We start from the raw sequence: 13,484 nt of genomic DNA on the forward strand, positions 1-13,484 counted from the left end.
TATTTGAATTATAACTAATCATGTTTGCAATATGACGGTTTCAAAATATGAAAATTTTTAGAGAATAAAAAAAAGATGTAATGTTTTATTTTTTAAACTATTATTAGTGATTATTTTCATGCCATATAAATAATCCCTAAACAAATTTTCACGAGCATTACCCCTAGACCACCTTTGGCATATGGAGTTAGCTCCAGAGAGATTTGCTAGCTATGAGAATGAAACTTAATTACCTATATTACTAACAAGACAAAAGGTGTTTGATGATACAACCGTCCTCCTTTTTGTAAAAAAAATAAATAACTAGTAAAAAGTATTAGAAGAGAGTGGAATGGTCTAAATATTTGTAAGGAGCTAAAAGTAAATAGTTACATTTTTCTAATATAGTTAGTATAAAGTTTACATATTAATAATTAGAAGTTACTAAACTTTAATTATTTGTTGTCGGAGATGAAACAATATGTCACATGAATTTTTATATATCATTCTATCATGTACAATTTAAGCCAACTCAAATGTCACAATTTTTCTGTTATCGAATTTTTTCGAGAGACGAACAAAATTCTTTTTTGTAGTTGAAATACGAATTTGAGGAAAAAAATTTAATAACGAAAATGAAACTATATATATAATTGAGTCACGAAAAATTACATTTTACTTTAAGAGTTTAGAAAGTCTGTAAAAGAAATGGTTTTTTTTTATTATTATTATTGATACTAGGCCTCTTTTTATAATTCGCTTGAATTTGACACGCCACTATCCTTATTCCATTATCCAAATTCAAAATCTTAACTTGCTAAGATCAAAAGAAAAATAAAATAAAATAAAATAAAAAATAAAGCAACTTCAAAGTGAAACACACAAGAACCCTAGTCAATTTTCTGGGTCTGATTGAATCGATTCGATCTATTTTCCGGATCTCGTCTACCCAGATTGTGTCCTCATAGATGGTGCGTGATTTCCCCCTTTGATTTTTTTTGTTAATTTTTTATTTTTATTTTCTAGAATCCATGATCTATCAGATCTTAATTTAACCATGATTTTGCTTGTTTTAATTGCTGTTTCTTCTTAGCAATCTTGTTTCCGATTCATTAGAAGTAAATTTATGATTTTCTAGGTCGGTTATGTTTTCTTCTGTCTTCATATCCGACGAAACCGACATTTTTCACCCAAAACATGAACCGTTATTGATTATTTCATGATTCCGAGCTTCGAATTTGGATTGTATTTTTGTAATTATTTTCTTCTTCTCTGACATGAAGCACGTCTGTTGTTAGTTGCTGCGTTGGACTTTGAGCGGAATAGTTGAAGCTTCGGGAGCTAAAGAGCATGAGAATTAGGGTTTCTGTGAGGTATAGAAGATGCTGATTGAGTCAGAGGTGTCCTTGGCATCTGAGGTACAACCTCAGCAAGATAACATTTCTATGGTTCCGGATGGAGATCCTGGTGTGACACAATCAGCCACAAATAATGTTGCACCACAGCAGCAGCCACCTGGTACTACAATGATTTTTTCTTTGTTTTCGGCAATGTAGATGCTTGGTCCATCATGTGTTTAGTGCTTTGGTGAACATTAACTGTTTTGGAAATCCACAATGCAGCCAAAAAACCAACTCGGCAATGGGCTGCTTGGACACATCAAGAGGAGGAAAGTTTCTTCACTGCACTCCGGCAAGTTGGCAAGGTATATCGTCGTTTGGAATGTACTCTGCCATTAAAACCTTTTTCAGTGCTAGATGTATACTCACATTTTCATGGCTTGGTTGCAGAATTTCGAGAAGATCACTTGTCGTGTCCAAAGTAAGAACAAAGATCAGGTATTGTTCCGTGACAGCTAAGTAATTTTTGTCGTTTTATTCATCGTGTTTGCTAACCAGGTTCCCTTTTTTTGATGAGTTATAATATAAGGTCATAGGTTACAGCCGTTATATATATTTTTTCGAGATGAAGGGGAATCGAGCCTGCACCTTGTGCAATTGATAAAGAACAACTCACCACTAGACCATGAGAGCTCTTTTTATCATATTTGTATATTTATCATATTCTTCTTGTTGTTTTTTTGTTGATTTTCAGGTCAGACATTACTACTATCGTCTTGTGAGGCGTATGAACAAGCTTCTGGGTCCAGGGTTGTGTTTGGATGCCAAAAACTCAAAGGATACAAATGCTGCAATGCTTCGATGGTAATATGCTTGTAGATTTGTTTCTATAGACATGATTGTTTATCTTGGATTCTTTTGTAATTGTTGATTCCTTATTAATCCATGTGTCATAAAAGCTCATATTTGTTATCAGCGAATCTTCAGATTGGGAAGTTGCTATTCATTTATTGCAATTCAATTATTTTCTAAAAATGTATTCCAAAGGAAAATTCTCACTTACTTTATCTGTGATGCCATCAAGATTAAATACATTAATGATGGTATTTAGCATTAGGAAAAGATTATTACAATCGCTTTCTATGTTTTGGCCATAAACTTCTCTGATATTCTTTGATATTGATTTTTTCCTTGCAAACGCAAATTCTTTTCTAGGTGGTCTTTATTGGAAAAGTATAACTGCAAGGCCTCGAAACTTCACCTGAAGCCCCGGCGTTTTAAGATATTTATAGAAGCCTTGGTTAGTCAATATAGTATCTGTGGCCCTCCTATTTTATGGAAGTTGTTTAATGAGCATGCGTTAACTGACCAATACGTGCATTCACATGAAGGAGCACCAACTCTTGAAAGACCAAAAGAAAAATGTGCGAAAACGTCGTCCCCTCGAGGAAAACTGTTCTTCTATTGCTTCAACAGCTGTCACAAGCCAGAGTAGAACATCAGCACAGGATAGCCGCACTTGTAAACTGGTTCTTGTGGACAGTCAAAACATTGAAAAATTAGGACCTGGAAAGGGATTAGTGAAGCGCAATGCTAATTCAGGTGGTAATCGTTGTGGCAACAAAGGAGACACTACTGCTACAAAACCTAACAGTCAAAGACGGAAACAAGGTAAATCTCTCCTTTGCTATCTTTCACTCCCTCTCTTTTTGGAAAGAAAGCGAGGTCTTTTTTTCTTCTGCATTTTAATAACTAACAGTTATGGGGGGAAATTCATGATCAGGTAGGATGCAGAATGGTTCTTATAGTTTCAGTAGGCATTGATGTCTTTCTCATTTTAGTAGTAGGGTCTTTTATATTGTCTGGTTTTGGTATATTGCTATTGGAGAGGAATATAGTTTGTTTAGGATTGGAAACTAATTTCGGATCTATCTGGCATTCATATTTTCTTGTCAGGAATATAGTTTATGGATTGAAAATTAATTTAGGATCCATCTGGCATTCATATTTTCTTGTCAGGAATATAGTTTAAGGATAGACAATTAATTTAGGATCCATCTGGCATTCATCTTTTCTTGTCAGGAATATAGTTTTATGAGGTGGATATGTGTTTATACTTAGTTATACAGGCATTGTGGTTTAATGCTCTCCTGTGATGATCATATACTATCTTGCATCATCATCTTCATCTATCTTTATTAGCCAATGTTCTAAACTGTTCTTGCTTCATGTTAACCATAGGCTTGTTTGTTGGTTGATTCTTAGGACGTGTTGTCTCATCTGCGGCATATAAAAAATGGGAAAAGGCTGCAATTGCTGGAGTTTCTTTGGTTGCTGATGCTGCAGAGCATTTGGAGAGGACAGTGACGGATAAGGAGGTGGAAGATGTGCAGTGCATGCCAGATGCAACTGAAAATCTTCGTTTATATGTTTCTGAGCATTTGGAGCGAACAAGGATGGATAAAGAGGTGGAACATGAGCAGTGTATGCCAGGTGCTGCTGAACATCATTACCCTAAAATGTTTTTAATTGTAAAGAAATGCATGGATCTTTAACACGGCAATTATTTCTCATAATTTCCAGTTGAAAATGGTCTTGATCCACCGGGAGAAGTACCATACATGGTAACTGTTTCACAAAATCCTTTAGTTGAGGGCAATTCTCTCAATTCTATGAAACTTAAGCTTCAGTTGTTTCCCATTGATGATGGTGTTCGAAGAGCCTTGGAAATGGTGAGCACAAAAGAAAATCAAGATGACAACTTTTACGTATGGTGAGGTTTTAACAGCTGTGCATTGTGCGGAACATTGTAAGAAATTATTGGGTCTTCTTCTTTTGGCAGGATAAACATAATCCACACCTGGAGCTCACTCTTAGTACCCGGAAAAAGATATCATCGGTATTGGAACACATGAACCGCAAATGGGGCAATTCAAGTGCAGCATCTGGAGACGTAATGCTTTTCCCTTACAGTGCTCAGAGGGAAAATCTGGTGGATTGTCAGAGATGGACTCAGGATTCCACTGTCAGTGCAGCTGATGTATATGCAATGATAGGAAGTCCTCCTGTTTTTCGCTTGAGGTTTCTTCTTTTGTTCTAGAATCAAATTCAACAGTTTAAAATGATGTCCTTGTATGATAACTGACTATTCAATTTTCCAATTGAAGGTATGGTTGGTTTTCGAAATCTCAACTTGGGTCTGCAACGCCAAAACCACTGTTAGGAACCTGGTGCATACCTTGCAGGCATCATATTGATGTTGAAAATGTGGAGGGGCAAACTGAGGATTCAGTTCCCACAGCTGGGCCATCAAACAATGATCAGTCTGAGAAACTCGTGGATCCATTCAGGGATCAACGAGTGACAAAAAATGATAATCATGATTGTACACTGCCTTCAACAGATGATGTCCATGTAATGCATAGGTACCTGAATACAGGTTCCAGAAAGAATCTTGTGGTGTCCTTTGATTCTTCAGCGAATATATCATTGCATAGAAAGGACATTGGTGACAGGACTAACCCGAGACAATTGGAAGATGCGGTAAATATTTCTCTTATACTCATGGCTTTAACACTTTTAATATGGTTTGGGATGTAAGCATGATTGCAGATTTTTGAGTTGCGCGCCACTGAAGTTTTGAAAGTCAGACATTTGTGTTAAACCAATAGATATGTAGACTGCACATCCATGTCTCATGGAATGAGAAGGGCAAATTTCTTTTCATAAAGCTAATTTCATCCTGAAGCAAGACAACTTAGATTTTAATTTCAGGATGTAACATGACCTGTTGAAATTAAAAATTTTAAGAAGAATTTGTCTTTAACTGTGTGGTAATGAACTTGTATATTTTCATGCTTAGTATGATCTGGCGTTGAACAATGGCATGGGTCAGTCAGCTGGAGAGTGGGCAGATAGTCTTACTAACATAAGTGTTGGAGATCTACTTTCAGAATTGCCTCAGGACATGGATACTGAATGTATTGAACCACCCGCTGGTCAATGCTTTCAGCAAATCCCGTTCAGCTGTGATTCGTTTGATGCTGCTATTGCTGCTCATATGTCCAGATATCAGAACAAGACGGGCTTTGCATCCATGGCAGCATCCCATGCATCATCGATTTGGGATGCTGAACAAACATGTGATGCCTTCTCATTTCAAAAGAATCACGTTCTTTGTCAGGATCTTCCTAAAACAACAGATCTATCTTCATCAGGGCTCTGCAAACAGGTCAAGACAACAAGCTCAGCGGCTTCTGGCGACTTGGTTGAGGTATTATATTTGTTTATGTATTATGAATTTTTATTGCCTGGAAAGGATATAGGTTCTTGTGAAGCATGCTCAATTCAAATCTCAGTCTCAATCTCTGGAGGAGTTATCTGAAGCTGAGCAGCCTATGGACTGTCCTTGTGACCCTATGGAGGAATGTACACATGATGCACATGATGTTTACAATCCAGCAAAAGATTTCACTGGGCTAACAGATATTTATTGGGTATGTACTTTTTCTTCCCAGTTTATTTTCATATTTTACTTTGGCCCCATTTCCTCTTCAGGTGCGGTCAGTTTACCTAAAATTTATCTGAGAGTAAATGATAATATCCAATCATCAGTGATACGGGATGTGAATTCTTGTATTCGGACCTTTTTTGGCTCGACTTATTAGATAATTGACATGGTTTCATGTTCTGAATGCTGCAGCCTGAATCCTTAGGACCATTAGATCTGGACATTCCACCCTCAAAATATCATAATGAAGACCTGATTTTAAGTGACAGCCTAGGTGGTTTGAATCGTCTGATAGCCAGCAGTTTGGACACAGTTCAGAATTGCTCATTTTTCGGTTTGGACAAGAAAGAACCACCATCGACAGTCGAAACTCATGAAACTGCCTCCTTCATCAATTTTAAAGTTGACAGTGGGGCTTGAAATTGTAGTGAATTGATCCTCAGTGATAAGTGATAACATGGTTAGAGAGAGTTAAAGGAGTTTTCTGAATATAGAGACTAATTACTTTCCAGTTCTGCAGACAAAAGGTGTGTGCTCATGGGGCTGATACAAGCCAAGAAGAGAACTTGGCGATGTGAAGAATGCTCCATCATAGTCATCACCCCTGTTTGTACAAATATCAAGAGTGTAAACATTGCACAGTTTTCTGTTTTCATCCAACTTTTTTTTCAGTAGTTGCTTCTGTACATTGTTTTCCAAAGAAGTTGTGATGTACTGTGTAATCACAATAGAAAAATTATATTTCTCTTTTACTATTGTTTCATTGTTTTGATATTGGTTTGCCTGTGAAACTGGCACGCAGCTAGGGTTGGGCATGGGTTGGATTGGTTGATTATCTGCCAAACAACCGATTCACCCGACCAATCGATATTAGAAAATATGGTCCGACTTTATGGGCGGGTAATGATTGGCAACCGACTGTGTCGGTTGCTTGCTGGGCCCAGTCTTCTCTCATAACAACTAACAAGATAAATTAAACTTTTTGGGCCAAGTCTTGGTCAAGCCCATTAAAAGGTAGCTTGGGCCTGGATAGCCCATTTTCTTCTCCAATATTACAGTATTGTCTTTTCCTTTTTTCTTTTGTATCCTTTTTCTTTTTCTTTTGTTTCCGATATTAAAAATAAAATAAAAAGCTTTCTTTCCAAACAAGAAATTGAGCAAAGACTCCTATATGAACCCAATAAGAAGTGTTCAGATCTCCTGCTTCTCTCTATAAGAAAGTATCCTTCAGATACGCTACCTCGCTTTAATTCTTGCGACCAACCATGGCGAACCAAGCTGAATCCTCTGACTCGTAAGTCTCCAGATCTATTCTCACAAGCACTTCCTCTCTCTCTGTTAACTGTTCTCCGATGTGAAATTCGTCTTTGGTTTTATTAATGAATGTAGATTTTAGTTTGGATTGTGAATTATTTTTTTGATTTTATGTGTTGTGGGTTTGATTAATAGTAAGGGAACGAAGAGAGACTTTAGTACCGCCATTCTCGAGCGGAAGAAGGCGGCGAATCGCCTGGTCGTGGATGAGGCTGTCAACGATGACAATTCCGTCGTCGCACTCCACCCGGATACCATGGAGAAGCTCCAACTCTTTCGCGGAGACACGATCTTGATCAAGGTTTGTTTTTTCAACTTAGTTACCTGTTATCACTGTACTTTATGGTTCGTTGAGATTTGAAGCTATGTTTATTGCCGATGTTGGGGAATTAGGGTTTTTTGTGGGGGAGATATTTCGTCTTTTTGACTGGAGTTTTGGGCTTTATTCGTGTCCTCTGGTTTGGTCATCTCAAGTTCTCAACGATGAATTTAGGGCTGTGTTTTATTGCATTGGAGGAGTGGGATTTTAACGTTGTAAAGCTTGACTTCTGCCCTGCTTTTTTTTAGTAGAGAAATTGGAATGGGGCTTTTGAGTCTTGCGGCGTATTTTGATTGGTTTTGCCTGTCATACAAAAATCTATTGAAGAAGAGTAGATAGCTTTTTCTCAGTAGCTTTCTTTGTGATTGTTGCGAATGGAGTTCTGAGTTTGTTTGATTGGATAAAATATAGGGCTTATGCTGATAATCTGCATATGAAAATTGGAATCTGTAATGTGGCCAACACATATTCATGTCAACGAAACAGAATTTTTTTTGTGTTTTAACTGTTTTGTGGATTTTGTATTGATGGGATTTGCATGTTTGGGTTCTATTTTTTTGGATATTCAGGGTAAAAAAAGGAAAGATACAATCTGCATTGCCCTTGCTGATGATACATGCGATGAACCTAAAATCAGGATGAACAAGGTTGTGAGGTCTAACCTCAGGGTTAGGCTTGGGGATGTTGTTTCTGTGCACCAGTGTCCTGATGTTAAGTATGGGAAGCGTGTCCATATTCTACCAGTGGATGACACAATAGAAGGGGTGACTGGAAATCTATTTGATGCATATTTGAAACGTGAGTTGATTTTATCCTTTTTATTCTATCTAATACTCATGGGAGGCCATGACAGGAACAATGCCCCCTCCCCCTTATACCAGGGCTTTTTGAGGGTGTTAAAAAATTGATTTTAAAGATTTCTGTTGAATATTACATTCCCGTTTATGTGTCTTTTATGCTTGCAATCATGTATGTATTCTTGTTTTAAGATATTGGTTTGATCACCAAATTATGATACACAGTAATTTCATTAACTTGGTTATTAGTGTACACTCACCGAGCTCATTATACTTTATGGGTACCAGAGTCTTTAAGATTTCTTCGAGACTCGTAGGACGCATTACATGTATTGTTATAGTTTTGTGGTGTTCTTCCTCAGATGAAGAAACATTTTCTGGCACTGCGATACAAAACTTTGCCTTGTGTGGGTTAATTATTTTCTTTGTTAATTTCCCTTTTGCTTTGCATGCTTTTACCTGCAGCGTATTTCCTTGAGGCATACCGTCCAGTGAGGAAGGGTGATCTTTTTCTCGTGAGAGGGGGAATGAGAAGTGTGGAGTTCAAGGTTATTGAGACTGACCCTCCAGAATACTGTGTGGTTGCCCCTGACACGGAAATTTTCTGTGAAGGAGAACCTGTGAGAAGGGAGGATGAGAACAGATTGGATGAGGTTGGTTATGATGATGTTGGTGGTGTTAGAAAACAGATGGCTCAGATTCGAGAGTTAGTGGAACTTCCATTGAGGCATCCACAACTATTTAAATCAATTGGTGTAAAGCCACCTAAAGGAATCCTTCTGTATGGGCCTCCTGGCTCTGGAAAGACTCTAATTGCCCGGGCTGTTGCTAATGAGACTGGTGCTTTCTTTTTCTGTATAAATGGACCAGAGATAATGTCAAAGTTGGCAGGGGAGAGTGAAAGCAATCTCAGGAAGGCATTCGAGGAAGCAGAGAAGAATGCCCCGTCAATTATATTCATTGATGAGATTGACTCAATTGCACCCAAGCGAGAGAAGACACATGGAGAAGTTGAGAGGAGGATTGTCTCCCAGCTCTTGACGCTCATGGACGGGCTTAAATCACGTGCTCATGTCATTGTTATGGGGGCTACAAATCGTCCCAACAGCATTGACCCAGCTTTGAGAAGGTTTGGAAGATTTGACAGGGAAATTGATATTGGTGTACCGGATGAAGTTGGGCGCCTTGAGGTTCTTCGTATTCATACAAAGAACATGAAGCTTGCTGAGGATGTAAGATCTGATAGCGTTTTGTTCCCATGGATCACCCTATTTTTTTCATGTTCACAATTCTGAGGGAATCTGTCAAATTTATCCAATTTTAAAGCTTTGTATTTTACAGGTTGACTTGGAAAGAATTTCGAAGGATACCCATGGTTATGTGGGTGCTGATCTGGCGGCTCTGTGTACCGAGGCTGCACTCCAATGCATCAGGGAAAAGATGGATGTAATTGACTTGGAAGATGAAACAATTGATGCTGAGATACTGAACTCCATGGCCGTAAGCAATGAACACTTCCAGACTGCTCTTGGAACAAGCAATCCTTCTGCTTTGCGTGAAACAGTAAGTGTAGTCCCTTTTTTTTTACCTGGAGTTATTGGAGTTACTGATCCTTAGAATCACTTTTATATAGCTGTGTCTCTAATCAACAATTTTGGATCAGGTTGTTGAGGTGCCAAATGTCAGTTGGGAGGACATTGGTGGTCTTGAGAATGTTAAAAGGGAGCTTCAAGAGGTAATTTGTTATATGGTTTCACATATCCTTTACCAGTTATTTTTGTTTCTTATCTAATTGTTAACCACTCAAAATTTTGATTCCTGTTTTACTTTGTGAAACAGACCGTTCAATATCCTGTGGAGCATCCTGAGAAATTTGAGAAGTTTGGAATGTCTCCCTCTAAGGGAGTTCTGTTCTATGGCCCTCCTGGTTGCGGTAAAACTCTTCTGGCAAAAGCTATTGCAAATGAATGTCAGGCAAACTTCATTAGCGTCAAGGGTCCGGAATTGCTTACCATGTGGTTTGGAGAGAGTGAGGCAAATGTGCGAGAAATTTTTGACAAGGCTCGCCAGTCTGCCCCTTGCGTCCTATTTTTTGATGAACTTGACTCTATTGCTACTCAGGTTCGTTTTATTTGTTTATTCGTACTAGAAGTACCTAGTTTTGTTTTATGGTGACTATTGTTGTGACAGATATGGATTTGGAAAATATTGAGACATTATTCCATTTCCCATTGTATTATTTCTTAGTTTTGTATTGTTATAAGATAGACAAGTAGCAATACAATAGTTGTTACTGGAGGATGGTGCATCTTTGATTTCTAAGTTGTTTGTACAGATTTAGTACTGTGGCAATGCAGTTGACATCTTGCTCTTGGCTTACATATTTTCCTTTTTGACATGTCAACTTTCAGAGAGGGAGCAGTGTAGGAGATGCTGGGGGTGCTGCTGACAGGGTTTTGAACCAGCTTCTGACTGAGATGGATGGCATGTCTGCAAAAAAAACTGTTTTCATCATCGGTGCAACCAATAGACCAGACATTATAGATCCTGCACTTCTTCGTCCTGGACGTCTTGATCAGTTGATCTATATCCCTCTACCTGATGAGGAATCTCGTCTTCAAATCTTCAAATCTTGCCTGAGGAAGTCCCCAGTATCCAAAGATGTTGACCTCAGAGCACTTGCCAAGTACACTAATGGATTCAGTGGTGCTGATCTCACCGAGATATGTCAGCGTGCTTGCAAATATGCTATTAGAGAGAACATTGAGAAGGTGTGGTTCTTTGAATTGTATTTCTTCTGCTAACTGCTAAGAATGCAGGAATGAACTCACCCCACCTAGCATCTAATAATCTAATTAAACAAATAATTTGTATTTTCAGGATATTGAGAGGGAGAGGAGGAGAAGTGATAACCCAGAGGCTATGGAGGAGGATGTAGAGGACGAAGTTGCAGAAATCAAGGCAGCACATTTTGAGGAATCAATGAAGTATGCTCGCAGGAGTGTGAGCGATGCTGATATTCGTAAATACCAGGCATTTGCTCAGACATTGCAGCAGTCCAGAGGTTTTGGAACTGAATTCAGGTTTGCTGATGCAAGCAGTGGTGGAGCTGCAGCATCCGACCCTTTCGCTGCCTCTGCTGGTGGTGCTGATGAAGATGACCTTTACAGTTAGTAATTATCTTTTCATATTTGCATATGCTGTTTATGCCTATACATTTATGCGGTACTTGTTTATTCTGCATATGATGTTGTAAAAGCCTTTCCTTGGACAACTATTGAATCCAAAGATACCTTTTCGTTGGCCAGCTGAAGATTACTGGCTGTGGGTGCCTTCTAATTTAAAAGAACACAATTTGCTATTTGTACTAGAGTGGGTGACTTTCACTCCACAAGTTCTTAAGCTAATTTTATCATTGTTGGACCTTGGTTTCTTGATTGAGGTTTTGATTTGCATAGTCTCTCTCTCTCTCTCTCTCTCTATATATATATATATATATATATATATATATATATATATATATATATCAGTAGATTAAACTTTTGAATGCAAATTAATGTTAAATTTCAAAACTTTTATAGTTTGCATTGGAGTTGATTAATCTATTGATACAGTGTTGCTGTGGAGAAAAATTAGGGTCGGTGCAAACCCACATAGCTAGCTAATTGTAGAGGGTTTGAAGTGCAGGAGATTAAGGAGTCATATAACATAATGTTCCTAAAAATAAAGGCAGAACATAAGATGGTACGGATGGAAGGGAGGATGCAACGCAATTGGACATGCTTTTAGTAGGTTTATGTAATTGATGAGGGACACTACTTGACTAATCTAAGTCACTTTATAGGAGACAACTTCACGTGCAAAACTAAAGATTAAATCTCACTTCTGTTTTTTTTTTTTTGCCTTGTGATCTACCTTTATTTTAATCTTTTGATTTTGCAATACCATGTTGATTGACAATCCCAACCCAAAATCCAAAATATTAATTATCAGGGGAGGGACTAGTGGGGGATTGTGTGTTTGGATGTTTTCACATAGACGCCATTCATTGATTTATAAGTATTATTATCAAAATAAATAGGGTAAAAATACACTTTGCTCCCTTGAAATTTGGGGAAAAGACACTTAATACCCTCTTATTTGAAAAAAAAAATGTCATATAAGTATTCTCTTGACAAATGTTAAACACATAAGTCTAACTAAAATTCTCTTTTTCATGTAAGTGTCTCTTTTAAAAATTAAAAATAACATGATCTCATGTTTTCCTCTTTTTCTTCGATAGGCATTGATATAAGAAATACTTAGATCTAAGTGACCTACCCTCCATCTTCACTGTTGTCACAATCCGCTCCATCTCTACCATCGCTATTGGCCGTCTCTATCGTCACATTCGCTCCTCTATCATCATTATCTTCGTTTATTAATAAAGAAGAAAGGAAGAGGAAGAAAGAGGTTTCTTAATAAATGACAAAAGAACGAATAACCTTTTTTTATTTAAACCGAACGCTGCCTTGTATTTTTGAGTTGTGAAAAACCATGTTGTAAATTTTTTTTTTTTGTTCTAGGAATTATTACATATCAAATCAATCCAAACATTAATTTAATTTCCAAAAAATAATAAAGAGGCTATACAAAGATATCATATCAATCAGACCATACACGTGGATAATATCAATCATGTTGTGGGGCATACCCTACCGTCCTTATACCCCACCACATTTACTCTTTTTTCTTCTCATTATTTAGCTAGTAAAACTAATGTTGGCCCCCACACACAGGCGGGGCCCACAGTCACTTTAGAATTTTAAATTATTTTGATGGACGGCTGAGGGAACAAGAACCACAGGAAAGGACATATTTGATCCCTAAAACGGTAGCGTTTGAAGGTGAAGATTCCAAGTTATGTAGGAGCTGACAACTGACAAGTGGTTGGAGAAGATAACTTAAAATGAGATAAAAGAGCAGTAAAGTATAGAATACTTATGATGCACCCGCACGTGCGTTGCCTCAAATGTCAAAATATCTACAATTCTAACATTTCATTGTTGTCAGGACTCCACGTGTTTGCATTTCATCTGGGTCCCACACCAATGTACATTTGACTTTTCTCCATAATAATTTGACTACAAACTAACTTCGATAAGCTGGTCAAGTGGGTTTTGATACCCTTTGTTGAAGGTCCTTCGAACTTTTCGAAAATTATGACATGTGTTACTTCAGTATCA

At 37.7% G+C, this 13,484-nt stretch overlaps 2 protein-coding genes across 3 annotated transcripts; both read left to right on the forward strand.

The window, feature by feature from the left end:
• The first annotated feature begins 776 nt into the window (after positions 1-776).
• Positions 777-6,584, forward strand: LOC120013909 (TSL-kinase interacting protein 1-like). 2 transcript variants are annotated; one of them, XM_038865888.1, is made up of 14 exons: positions 777-950; positions 1,263-1,497; positions 1,602-1,684; positions 1,770-1,817; positions 2,074-2,183; positions 2,535-2,619; positions 2,711-2,990; positions 3,585-3,812; positions 3,903-4,051; positions 4,162-4,400; positions 4,487-4,862; positions 5,182-5,592; positions 5,693-5,815; positions 6,022-6,584. In XM_038865888.1, the coding sequence occupies exons 2-14, from the start codon at positions 1,362-1,364 to the stop codon at positions 6,247-6,249; spliced, it is 2,496 nt and encodes an 831-aa protein (XP_038721816.1). In that variant the 5' UTR covers positions 777-950; positions 1,263-1,361; the 3' UTR covers positions 6,250-6,584. The 2 variants fall into 2 exon arrangements, with proteins under 2 accessions (XP_038721816.1, XP_038721815.1); XM_038865887.1 differs by having other exon boundaries at positions 1,278-1,497.
• Positions 6,585-6,964: 380 nt separating this feature from the next.
• LOC120012973 (cell division control protein 48 homolog D) lies at positions 6,965-11,716 on the forward strand. The gene is made up of 9 exons (XM_038864553.1): positions 6,965-7,123; positions 7,279-7,444; positions 8,032-8,260; positions 8,725-9,491; positions 9,601-9,822; positions 9,923-9,994; positions 10,099-10,380; positions 10,671-11,030; positions 11,140-11,716. Exons 1-9 carry the CDS (start codon positions 7,095-7,097, stop codon positions 11,431-11,433), a joined length of 2,421 nt encoding a protein of 806 aa, XP_038720481.1. The 5' UTR covers positions 6,965-7,094; the 3' UTR covers positions 11,434-11,716.
• Positions 11,717-13,484: the final 1,768 nt, after the last annotated feature.

Source organism: Tripterygium wilfordii, chromosome 13 (assembly GCF_013401445.1).
Source record: "Tripterygium wilfordii isolate XIE 37 chromosome 13, ASM1340144v1, whole genome shotgun sequence".
Classification (NCBI taxonomy): Eukaryota; Viridiplantae; Streptophyta; class Magnoliopsida; order Celastrales; family Celastraceae; genus Tripterygium; species Tripterygium wilfordii.

What these genes read in the sequence shown, in the direction of transcription:
- LOC120013909 (XM_038865888.1), top strand. Translation starts at nt 1,362, where the DNA reads ATGCTGATTGAGTCAGAGGTGTCCTTGGCATCTGAGGTACAACCTCAG. An exon ending in AGATATTTATAGAAGCCTTG is followed by an intron (nt 2,620 to 2,710) that starts GTTAGTCAATAT and finishes ATTCACATGAAG; the next exon opens with GAGCACCAACTCTTGAAAGA. An exon ending in CCTCCTGTTTTTCGCTTGAG is followed by an intron (nt 4,401 to 4,486) that starts GTTTCTTCTTTT and finishes TTCCAATTGAAG; the next exon opens with GTATGGTTGGTTTTCGAAAT.
- LOC120012973 (XM_038864553.1), top strand. Translation starts at nt 7,095, where the DNA reads ATGGCGAACCAAGCTGAATCCTCTGACTC. An exon ending in ATTTGATGCATATTTGAAAC is followed by an intron (nt 8,261 to 8,724) that starts GTGAGTTGATTT and finishes TTTTACCTGCAG; the next exon opens with CGTATTTCCTTGAGGCATAC. An exon ending in CTTCTGCTTTGCGTGAAACA is followed by an intron (nt 9,823 to 9,922) that starts GTAAGTGTAGTC and finishes ATTTTGGATCAG; the next exon opens with GTTGTTGAGGTGCCAAATGT.